The sequence below is a fragment of the Sylvia atricapilla genome, chromosome Z, assembly GCF_009819655.1.
Source record: "Sylvia atricapilla isolate bSylAtr1 chromosome Z, bSylAtr1.pri, whole genome shotgun sequence".
Lineage (NCBI taxonomy): Eukaryota > Metazoa > Chordata > Aves > Passeriformes > Sylviidae > Sylvia > Sylvia atricapilla.
The window spans coordinates 56,586,425-56,598,987 of record NC_089174.1 but is presented as its reverse complement, the minus strand read 5'-3'; the positions used below and the strand labels follow the sequence as shown (position 1 = coordinate 56,598,987).

The 12,563-nt window shown below is 36.4% G+C and overlaps 1 protein-coding gene across 2 annotated transcripts in view; it reads right to left on the bottom strand.

Annotated features, from left to right (window-relative positions):
* PSIP1 (PC4 and SRSF1 interacting protein 1) overlaps positions 1-12,563 on the bottom strand; it is a 34,912-nt gene that overhangs the window by 13,282 nt on the left and 9,067 nt on the right. The window contains exons 4-10 of one of the 2 annotated variants that reach the window (XM_066338511.1): positions 10,023-10,139; positions 6,985-7,092; positions 6,092-6,154; positions 5,116-5,215; positions 3,317-3,392; positions 2,300-2,525; positions 1,589-1,707 (exon numbers count right to left, since the gene is read on the bottom strand). In XM_066338511.1, the coding sequence (XP_066194608.1) occupies positions 1,589-1,707; positions 2,300-2,525; positions 3,317-3,392; positions 5,116-5,215; positions 6,092-6,154; positions 6,985-7,092; positions 10,023-10,139 (809 nt within the window). The remainder of the gene's footprint in view (positions 1-1,588; positions 1,708-2,299; positions 2,526-3,316; positions 3,393-5,115; positions 5,216-6,091; positions 6,155-6,984; positions 7,093-10,022; positions 10,140-12,563) is intronic. The other variant, XM_066338512.1, reaches the window with a different exon arrangement.

The window sequence follows — 12,563 nt, the reverse complement described above, 5'->3', positions numbered from 1 at the left end:
AGGCAAAAATCTTTGAAAAAAACTTTTGAGCTCTTTATGCAAAGATCATTAACTTCTGTTTAACAATCCCTCAGTTTTGTCTGACTGAAGAATTTAAAAGGATACTTTTATAATTTATATATTCCAGCATATCACGACTAAATGTCCTGTGACTAGTTTGCTTCCTGTCATACTAATACGCATTCATAAAATATGTAGGCCTGAAAGAAACATCTTCCATGTTTCTTTCATAAAGAATACAAAATTTGTCTACTTCAACTAGCAGCACAACCTCAACAATAGATAAACTTTGTATATGTACAGAATGGCGCATAAAGCACCATAACCAAATACTAATAAAGTAGCTACCAGAAAATGGATACTACTTATATCAACCTATAATAGTTTTACTTTTTATAAATATTGAGTTTTGTGGTATTAGTCATCAACGGTAATTAAATTCATTATGCATTCACTACTTCTCCTTTATCTTACTGAAATAAAACTCCATCTACCCTCCAATGCATAAAATATGACAGCTCTTTTAAAGCAGAAATTTGGCTGTTATAATAAATCAATATATGACAGTTTGATTCCCACAATCAAATCAGCATGTGTTAAATAGTGATACATTAAAAGCTGCTAAGATGCTAAGGCAATATAGTATCTCTGAAACTGGAAATGCTTAGGCAAAGTATTTATGTGAGGTCTCCAGAGGAGTGACAGGAAGAGGAAAAATGGCTAGAACATGAAAAGAATACCCAAACAAACTACATTTTTGTTGGGGAATGTGAAAAAGACAGGATTTTTTTTAACAGGTAAAGGGGACTTTCACTCTCTTTCTCTCCTCCAAATTTTGACCTTGTTCTCCCCCTTTCTTCTACCCTCTCACCAACAGTGGGGATGAGAACATCAAGCTTTTGTGGTGCAGCTTCTTCATTCATTTGCAGAATAGCAAATGAGTCAGATTTCTTCCTATTGTCTTAATCTCCAAGTCCCTGGTGGGATCTTCTCTCAATTCTTATGTTTGATTCAAGTAATCTTCTATCTGTTCTTGGTATCAGTCAACCGGCTTTGCAATACTAGAGTAATTATTTTTATCTTATTCTGTTTGACAGCATGTGTTCCTACTGTCAGACACAGAAGGAAATGCTTTCCCGATAACTTATGCATTCCATAACTCATCAAAAATCCATAACCATGGATTAATACCAGGTTTTACCAATTTAATCTACAAATTTTGTAGAAAAATATATGGCTGTCCTGAACAGTTTTTTGCACCAATCCCTTTTCTCATGAACATTCTTCAGTTAGTTCTAAAATGAATATACCAGCTGTCCTCTGCTAGAGATTCTACATCACTGAAAGACAGACATCACTTAATTTCTATGTCCCATTTTTCCTATTCTCCCAAAACAGAACATATTGGTTCAAGAAGCTTTCCACCCTCCCTTCAAACAGAAGTTAAGAGAGAAAACCAAAATGGGCAGGGGGAGAGAACAGTAGAACACAGTGCAAACCAATTTCGAAGTTTCTCAGAAATTTCACCTCCTGTTAGGTTCAACATATTCCTACAACTTGCAGGCGTTGCATGTTAAAATATACTCACGATTCAGATTCTGTCTGTTCCTCTTGCTTACGCTTTTTTTCTGTTACTTCTCTCTCATGCTGGCTTCTTACCGTGTTTCTTCTGTGAGCTGCTGGAAAGCTTCTTCCCCCTTTCTTCTTCTGTTTTCATTTGGCATTTAATGATTGGAATGAAAAAAGTAACATTATTATTGTTTCTGTAAACAATGAAACTAAGTATCTTTGAAACAACTCTACTCCACAGAGCAATCTGCAAACACCCCTCTTCCCTGAAGCTGAACATAATTTCATTAGTCCTTTCTCCTTTTTTTCTTTTCAATACTAAGCACCAGAAAACAATGCTATGGGAAATACTAAGCACAAGAAAAATGACAACATTACAAATTGCTGGCTAGAGGGAGTTTTGTGCCTTTCAAAAATGTGATTTCACGCCACATGTTCTCCAGATATACCCAAGGATAACAAAATCTGTCTTCCAAGTAACTTGGATTAAAAAAAACCCATAAGCCTCTTGACACTTAAATATTTTGTTAAAAAAGTGTCTTAGAAAATACTAGAAGTTCCTGAAAGAATTATTTGAGAAAAATACAGATCTGAAACTTTTATTATATATATCTGTATACTAGGCACACCAGACTCTTACTGCCAGTAAGATCTAGCATTAACTTGAAGAAAGATCTCCAGTGATACTACTTTCCTCTATAATAAATTTATCAGGAATGCAAAATTATACCTTGTCCCCTTCTTGTTCTTCTCCTTCATCTTCAGAATCAGAAGCTGATGTAGAACCCACTTTTGCAACATTTTTCCTTTTTGCTTCAGCTTCTCTCTTTCCTTCCTTTTTATCAAACTCCTTCTTTGATTTTTCCTCTTCCTTCAGACTTTCCTCATCTTTTTTCCCTTGCTTTTTGGGCTTTTCTTCTGTTCCTTTTTTCTTTGACTTCTCCTCCTCATTAAGACTATAACAAGAAGAGTATTTAGGCATCACAGGCATTATCTACAGTGACTTAAAAGAAAAACATTCTAACTCAGGAAGCTGGGTCTTTTTAACCACATAATAGTAAAATGATGAAGTTAATTTGCTTAACTACTCTTCAAAATTACTCTTCCTCTGAAATTAAAACCCATTACCTGTGGGGGGAAAAGCACAGCAAATAAATATCGGTATGAAGATCCTAATAAAGGTTACATTAACAGAAGTGAATAGATCCTAATACAAGAAGTTCATTCTCAGTGAATGAAAGTTTATAAAGTATACTTATTTAAGTTGTTCCTATTTCAAAACTGTCCATCTGCTAATTTATAGAAAACTAAACCTATGTTCAACTTTTCCTTGAGTTACTAGAAGCACTAGATTTGACCTAAGAACTGAAGATGGCAAAACCAAAATTCAGGTAAATAACAGTGTTGCAATTTCATCAGAAGAGATTTCTGAAAAAAAATGTACCACTATTTTATTTTTGCGTGATGTTATATTTTCTCTTAATAAACATCTTTCCCCTTGACTCAGCACACAGTCATATAAGGAATTTTGTACAGATTAAACATGTTTTTTATTAAGATTTTCTCTCTCCTCTTTCAGAAATGTCCTTCCTTGAATTACTCTGTATTATAAAAACATCTACACAAATAGTAACTTATACTGAACTCTAAAGGGGCAAAAACCTGTCAGGAGTAATAATCTTCAAGTCTTAACTTAAGGAGCAACACAGCTGACAGTGAAGAAGCTTTATAATGAGAAAAAACTCACAAGTCACCCTCTGAAAGACACGATGGTTTCACCAACTTGGGTCTCCCTCTTGGTTTTGGAACTTTTACTTCAGAAGCTAGTAGTTATAGAGAAGTAACAGGTTAGTCCACCATCTGTTCCTTGTCTATATGTCAAGATACTTACTCAACATAAGCCATGCTTAAATCAAAATATACACCTTTAAGTTTGTTACTGTACAGAATTCAAGTTCAGTACAAAACTTAAACTTTTCAAAGAGATCTTGATTAAGTGTTGACAGTTTTTTTAGCTGACTCTTGTGCTTTCTGCAACCTATGCAGATGTGATTTGTTTCACATGTTGCATAACTAAGATGAGTCTTAAGTTAAATAATGAGAAATCTGACATTAGAGAATGAAAAGCAGTTACTTACGCCTAAATTTGTTTTGTTGTCCACTAGTTTTACTCACATCTTGGGGTTTCCATCACTTTTCAGGCTAACAAACCACTGTCAAGGAGTTTCTACCACCACACTACAGTGTAGATCAAACCTCTTTGTTTCCTCAGATTGACCATATTGCTAGGAGTAAGGCAAACAGCCTGCCTTCTTGGCACTTATGTATCCCAAATGTACCACAGTGACTATGTTATCAGGAAACATAATATTCAGTGTTTAAACTCCTGTTGGTTGTAGCACAGAGCACTTTTAAGCATTCTATCAACAACAAAAAAGGCTGCATATATTTTCCAAAAAGGTTTTTTACACAGGAGGCAAAAGCATCTCTTACAGATCCATTCTTGCTCTCACTGAGAGTAGTTAGTGAAAACCAGCAAAAATTTTAAAGATAAAAGCACAAATATGAAAAATTAATATTTAGTACATGTAATGAAATGGCAGAGGGAGATGAATTAATACTTGATTTCCTCACAGCTTCCATGGCAAAAGTAATTAAAGTCTATTCAATTATGAGTCCACTATATTGTTTTTCTATTGTCAGCAAATACAGAGGACTGTAAATTATTTGTTTCCCTGACTAGGTGCTTGTACAATGTACTTAAATGCTACAAGAACTGTCTTCCAAAGCAGTAATTAGTGCTCAATAATACCTGCAAGTTTGCCATTAGAGTGACAATACATCATTGCTAATTTGAAAGAAACAGGCACTACAGAATTATCACCAAATGATTCTAACAAAACATGCCAAAAATATCAGTTATATTTTCTTTTTATTTGCCCATCAGTCAAACACAGACTATCTTAAACATCTTTTTGAACAAGTCTCTTCAGGTCTTATTTTGTTTTTCTTGTCCTCTGAACTCCACTTACATGCTCCTCGTTCCCCCAATTCTCATCTTTGTGTTTTATCATCTTTATTTATCATCTTTATTTATCTTCTAACTTTACCAAAGTATTTTACAGACCTTTAATGAATACAAACCTTTATGACGCAAACCTGCCAGAGTGCTCCTATCATATATCTACACTTAAGCAGTATTCTGCAAAGACTGACCTATTCTAAAAAGTAATACTTTTTTTTTCCTCTTCCTTCTGACTTTCCTCATCTTTTTTCCCTTGCTTTTTAGAATAGTAATACTTTTTAGAATACACAAACCAACCAGTCTTTAATTTAGAAGACTAGGCATTAATACTAACGATTTAAATCCATTTATGTCATGAACTCATCCATCTGAGACGTTTTCTCACTACAATCTATTAGCAAAATCTGCCTTTAGCATTCAAAAACATTCTGTAGTACTTCAGGGGAAGGAGATAATTCCCTGACTAATTCTCCTACAATACTTCTGTGGTGAAGAAAATGTAATCATTCTTCTGAAGTTACCTGCTGGTCTTCCTCTTTTGGGGCTTACTTTTGGAGACACTGGTCCAGTAGTTGCTGCTGCCCCTGCTGCTGCTTCCTCAGCTTCAGCTTGTTTTTCAGACTAATTTAAAGAATGATTTCACCAGTGAAAAAAACTCATGGCACCAATATCTCAATTACTTTCTCAAACAAACACCTTTAAACTTTTGGAAGTATGTGATTACTTGTACACACACACAGTCTCTGGACTTAGTAACAGGTTATACTTAAGTATTACTAATTTTACCCTCTCCAACTCCAAATGGAGAAAACAGTCAATAACATAATGTCCAGAATAACAGACTACTAGAATACAAATACAGCATGCTACTTTTCTGTGAAAAATATACTAAGGTCACAGATACTTCATACTCATCCCCCATCCTTGCTGTCAGCTGAAACTTTGGAAGTTAAGGTTTCAAACATAAAATTAAGATCTGCTCTAATTAATTCTAGTTTTTAGTTGGGTCAGTGCCCTGATCTGGCTTGCTGTGTGACCACAAGAGCATTAAGGCTGGCGTATGCTGAGCAAGCAGTTACTCTTTCAAAGTAACTCTGTATTCTCCCAGGTTGTAGAGACCACAAAAAAATCACAAATCTGTGAAAAAGGGGCGTATTTCAGGTGTTAGTTCAATACGGTGAAAATGTTAAAAGAAATTTTTCAGAGCTTCAACACAGGCTATTCTATTAGCAGTTTAGCAACACTTTATGTCTTATTTGTAATGAGCTGTTTGGGAAAGATAAGGACTCCATATTTAACCTCAAGTTAAAAAATAATTAAGACTTGTAAAACATTCTGGGAAAACTTTTGTTCCTGCAGATTTTCAGACATTTGAAAACGGCGTGTAGAGTGTCAAACACTTAAATTTATGCATAATCTGTCATTAAATGAAATAACATCCACTATTATCACATCTGAAAAATTCTAGTAATGTGAAGTAATTCAACATGTTGTTACCTTTCTTTTTCTTCCTCTTCTAGCAGCTTTAGGAATAGAAGCATCATTTGTTTTCACCACATCCTGTGAAGATTAAAAATGTTCCTAAGAATCTTAATAAAACAAAGTTATATTCCATTTATTCTATTTTTTTAATACAACTGAAGCCTCTGGCACCCAATCTAGACAAGAATCTTATTATGTACATGAAGACACTGAATGCATTTAAATTAATAAAATCCAAAATTATTAGACATAAGGAAGAAATTCTTTACTGTGAGGGTGGTGAGGAATGGAACTAGTTGCCTGCAGAGGTTGTGTCTGCCCCATCCCTAGCAGTGCTCATGGCACAGTAGGACAGGGCTTTGAGCAACCTGGTCTAGGAAAAGGTACACTTGTCAATGACAAGGGGATTGGAGCCAGGTAATTTTTCCAACCCAAACCATTCTATGATTCTGTGATTATCTTATACTTAGGACTTTTTCCTTGAGAGATTAAAAAATAAGTTAAGTACTAAATAATACTCTGTTCCAAATTAAGATGCTATGTAGTGATGTTTTGGATGTTAATCTGTCTGGACTCTTTATCTAGTCTTTAGAAGACGTACATTTGCAATACAGTAAGTGTAAATAATGGTAAGTGATAAAATACACAGTCTTCCAACTGTTTCAATTGAACTTATGGACAAATCAGACTAGAAGTTTCCTCTCAGATGAAAACTTCTATTTCTGGAAGCTTCAGTAGAGAGATATAAATGTGTGTGAACACACAAAAAGTTTTACATAATTAAACACCTCCTGAAGCTGCCACAGTAGTAATAACTGTAGTGTCTTAATACTCAGTAATAGATTTACACCAATAAACAGAACATTATGATGTTCTCTGTTACACAGAAAAAACAAACTCTCACATACTTCTTTACTGGTTTTGTCAGAAGGTAGATCATCTTCCTTTGAAGTATCCATCTCCTTTTCTTCTGTTTCAGCTTCTGTAGGTAAGTTGTTATCCCCTTTAGGCGATAACTGCAAAGCAAGTCAACAGAGAATAAAAAAAAATGTTAGGAAGTATTTTATAGTGAAAAGAGAACATGCTAATTACCATCAGGCTGCTCTTCACTTTAAGTAGTTTAAATCTGTTCAGCCTCAAAAAGAGAAGACTGAGAGGAGCCCTCAACAATTCGTTTAAGTGCCTGGGGAGTGGGTGCCAAGAGGATGGATCCAGGCTCCGCTCTGTGGTGCCAAGCAACAGCACAAAGGCACTGGGCACAAACTGATGCACAGAATTTCCACCTCAACATGAGGAGAACTTCTTCACTGTGCAATGACCAAGCACTGCAAAAAATTGCTCAGAGAGGTTGCAGAGTCTCTCTACCTGCAGATCTGGAGAATAATCTGGAGATAATCCTGTCCAGGGTCCTCTGGGATGAGTCTGCTTGAGCAGAAAAGTGAGCTAGACTAGGTTCCTTCCAGCCTCACCCATTCAGTAATTCTGTGTGAATAACCCTTCAGCCAGCTAAAGATACCTGTCGTGACTGTGCTTTCTCACTGGTTTTGTGCACCTGCTCACTGACGGGGCATGAGAAACTGAAAAGTCCTTGGTTTAGGATAAACAGTACCTGGCAAAAGCTAAAACATCAGTGTGTTACCTCCATTTTTCTCACAATAAATCCAAAACACAGCACTGAGCCAGCTACTAAGATGAAAACCAAACCTATCCTAGCTGAGACCAAGCCAAATAGTAAACAAAGCACAAGCAAGTTGTTTTATCATTTGTGAAATTATAATTTATTCACTTTTTCTTCTTTTGTTGGGTTTTTTTTACACCTTTAAAATATTAGCTTTGGTTTGGTTTTGGTCTTGAAAAATCAAGAGTTTGTAATTATTTACCTGAAAATAATCAACATTTCCTTGCAACCTATATATCTGCATATCTTTAAGATTATCAGTTCTCTCAATTTGAATACTATTGGTTTGTCCCACTTTCACATACCTTTTTTAAAATCCTGTTTTTAAGTATCTGCCTTTTCAAATTTCAACACTAAACAAATCACACAATATTTCTTATTATGTAATATCCCTGAGTCTTTTTACAGAATACAATTTTAAGACAGAAGAATTATTGGTTCAGTAAAACCAAACGAAACCAGAGTACAAGGACTGCTTAATGGAATGTTATAGCTACATTAGCATAAAAAAAGAAAAGAAAATTGCTCTGTATTTTGCCTTAAGATGATCAATTAGGCAAATCTATACAAAAGAACCCAGTCAGGATCTTCTATTCCATCTCTGTGTTTAAATAGCTCTATGTCTTTCTGTTTCTGTTACACTGTGCCAGTATTGAACAGCCTAAAAGCACTTTTGATGAGAAACATGAAGCTTAAATCATCGGTATCCCCACTGGCAAATGCTCCTTGAGGCATAAATTCAGAGTGAAGCAATCAATCAGCCCAGTTTAAAATGTTTCCCCCTCACAGCAGCAAATGCTAAGAACAAATGTTTTTATAGGCAGCATGCATAGACAACAGCAGCACTAGTTTGCTAACATTGTCAGGAAATTACAAGTTTTGAAGCCCTGCTAAGGTATAGCAAATAGAACCCAAATCACCCTCACATTCCACACTTGCAAATACTCTAAAATAAGGAACTCTTGGCAGTAAGACTTTGGGAGAAATAATCCATCTATAATTCTGCAGGCTTCAACTCACCAAAACCATTCTCAACATCATCTATCAGAATACTACTAGTAGATAAATTTTTTCCCCTCCAATCAAAGGACTTTTTTACTCTTGAATAAACAGCTACTGGACACTAATCCTATTTGCCATGTACTTGATACATTGCAAATTCCACGTTTGCAACTGTGAATCAGTACTGAAGGACAGCCAGCAACACCTACAGAAAAACTATATTAAATCTTGGCAAGTAATCAAAATGGAAACAGAGGTCAAGAATAAAGGCAAGTCTATTCAAAACAGTCTGACATTTAATTTAAGGGCACTGCTCATCCTGTTGAGTAGTAATTTCCAGTAATGAGTTACAAATAAATGAGGTACCACAAATGTCAATCCTGCCTGCATGATCATTTTTGTGATTTTACAATTCTTAAAACCACTGAGAAGGGTTGACCACACAGTATCTCTCCCATGCCATGTGAGAAATATCCCCATATGAACAAAACATTCAAGAATAGAGAAAAGTTCAAAGCAGTGTACTACTGCTTTGAATCATCAGATGTACAGTAAGCTACGAAACATCATCCCTCACAGTATAAACAATGTACCGCACCAGCAAATTGAAACAAAGATGTTTCAGACTGAAGAGAATTTTTTGGAAGGTTTCTAAGGTATGCACACATTTACAAAGCAAAGGATTTAAACTCTGTATTAACTACTGCATACTGTTTTCTGGCTTAAGAGTTAAATTGATACAGCTGTGAGATTCTCTATATCCTAAGTAGTTCATTAAGGGTATGATCTAATTCAAGCTGATTGTTATAAAACTTTTCTGGAAAATACACTTAAGTACCCTTTCACCCATGATAGACGATAATGCTCTGTCCTGCTCTTCAATATAAATGATTACAACTGAAAGTGAGTCATACCTGTCTATAATATGAAAAAGTCTTCAAAAACAGAAAGGGAGAAGTTAACCTAATTCTTGATGATAATTATAATTTCCAACTTCTCCAGCTTTGGAAGTAATGTATCAATTTAGTTCAAGCGTATTATGGTATAGAAATACAGGCTGGTAAAGAAATTAATTTTCAAAAAACATATAGCACCGTAAAAGGAAAACAGAAGGACAAAAGTATGACTTAAGCATACCTGGAAAGAAGCAAACACAGGCTAGTTATAACATTAAACCACAGTTAAAGTATTTAAGTAAACACTTTGCAATATAGTTTTGACTTGAAAATGTTTCTGGCAGAACAAAGCAGAAATTCAGTCACTTACTTTTGAGACAGAACACTTTTTTCTTTTGGCTCCTGCTTTTTCTTCACTCCCCTCAGCAGGCTCTTGACTGCTTTCTTCAACAGTTTCATTAATAGCAGTGTTAATGGCTGGATGAGGCTTCAATTAAAAAAAAAAAATCAAAAATGAGATCTAAATCCCCTCCTTATCTGAGATGTATTCTCCCAAATACATTACTGAAGAAATCATCATGTCAAGGAACCCCTTACTAGAAGGACAAGAATATTAAATACAACTTATTTCAATAATTTCCAACTACATTTTCAAACTCTAATGCTGTAACAACTCATTGTCACATTACCATACTGCAATGTAGGTGTTTTCTTATGTATAATAATTCTATATGTTAACATATCTGAAAGATACAAAAAAATTTTTTCATCAAATACAACATCTGGTGCTACTATCAAGAAGTGCATTTTGAAATACGCTACTAATCCTAACTGATTCAACTACTTTTTCTTAAAACATAAGCAGAAAAAGGATTACAGTAAGATTTAATGAGTTGAAAGTTAAAACTATAGTAACACAGGAGATAAAGCCTAAATTACTCTTTTTTTCCTCCATTACATTGTGTCTGGCCTTCTCCCTCTTACATGCTAGCTACTTCAAATGAAGTTGGCAGAACTCCCCTGACCTTTCTTCCCCACTGGGGAAGTGGGTTTGGGTTTAAGCCCAACCTATAATCTCCTTTCTGCCCTCCAACTCCCTTACTAGCAGTTACAAGCAACATCTGCAAAGTATCAATATTGTTCTTAGAACATTCCAGTTCTGGCAATGAAACAGAAAATACGGCTCTCAGAAGGCCTTACTAAGATAAAAAATGCGGTGGAGAACTGCTGGTAAACAACCCATTTTGCCACTGCTTTGGTCCATCAGAGGGAATAGTGGCATTTACAAAGCAGAAGCAGATTGCAGTTTCTTGAGCCTAACTGCTGACAGTGCGAACCACAACACCTCAGTGCTGGAATGCTCTGCAGCTGAAAATGTGGTGCAGCAATGGGCCACTGCCAGGGACAGGGGCATCCCGGGAATGTCATGAACCCTGATGCACATGCCATTGTCATGGCTCCCACGCTGCAGTGAAACTGCTGAGTCAGTGTCACAAAGCACCACCTAGCCAGGACAGAAATGAGTGGGCAGCAAGTCCCAGCAGAACTCTACCCACCGACAGAGGAAAGAAGGATCTTCACAGGATGCTGCAGATTGCTGGTGGTGACTACCTTTCTCCCTTTTTTGTAATTTTTTGCTTTTCCCTACTTTTCTATTTTCTTCCTTGCTCAGTTCTTTGACAGTGAATAAAAGTGAATTACTCTTTTGATCATCATCATCATTTGACCTCTTTTGTCATTTAATCTTGCTCCTGGTATATTTGAATTTCCCCACCATGTGTAGGGTGGTGGACGGCTTAGGGCACACTCCCAGCCGGAGACATACTCCCAGTAAAAGTACAAAAAAGAAGGAAAAAAATTGCAAGTGAATGCCTCTATACTAAGTGCTGACTAGTCTGCCCCTTTAATGCCATCTTGTATCCAGATTAAAAGCACAATTTTGCCTCAATGGTCACATGATCACCCACTTCCCTCTGACCATATCTGCTGCATGCCCAAACACAAAATTTCCTACTCATCCTGAATTTTTAAGCTCTGACTCCCAAACTGTCTTCCCTGCTGTGCTTTTTAAGTGTATAACTTAGGTCTAAGAATCTTTAAAATTGAAGAGTTGTATGTAGATAAAACATACAGATCAAAGAATATCCTAAAATACATTCAATACATCCAAGACTGCAGCTAAAGAAATGTGTCCATTCACCTATGCACTGAATAGTATAACATATTAGCAGGCCATAATACATTATTCTACTTTAAAATATTGTTGGGAAAACTGTATTTACTCATAAGTACCTACGTTAACTTTCCTTTTCATAAGCAGCTACTTGCCATCACTTTCAAGATCCCTCATATCCGCGGGCAGGCACCGGTGACATGGGGAACCACATCCATCACTGCCCTGAGCTGGTCACAATTGGCCCAGGGGAGATGGCAGGCAAGGGATGAACTGACCCACTTCAATATCCCACCTCCTCTGGGAAAAGATGATGCCTTCACACATGTAACAGTGGCAGAAGGGGAAGAAGGGATGGAAGGATGGTCAGACACAGAACAAGATGCCTGCACAGGGCACATGGGGTTTTGAAGCAAAAGAAATGCCAGCATCTAGGAGGGAAACTGAAAGAGGAGAAACATAAACCCCAATCCAAGCTCCAGCCCCGAGGAGTTGCCTCACATTGACAAGTACATTTAATGAAATTAGCTCATGTCATTGCAGACTGAGCTGTGAACGACAGGAGTCAGAGGCAAAAGATCTTGAACTTTGCATATAAAGGGTACAGTAGCCAGGCAGGTGAGTGGACACTCAGAGACATCAGGAGCCAAGGATTCAACTGGAAGATCCAACAATTTCCAAGCTTAGCCTCTAAGGGTATAAATGTCCAGGGCTTCCTTTTCCAGGGTCCTTCCCAGG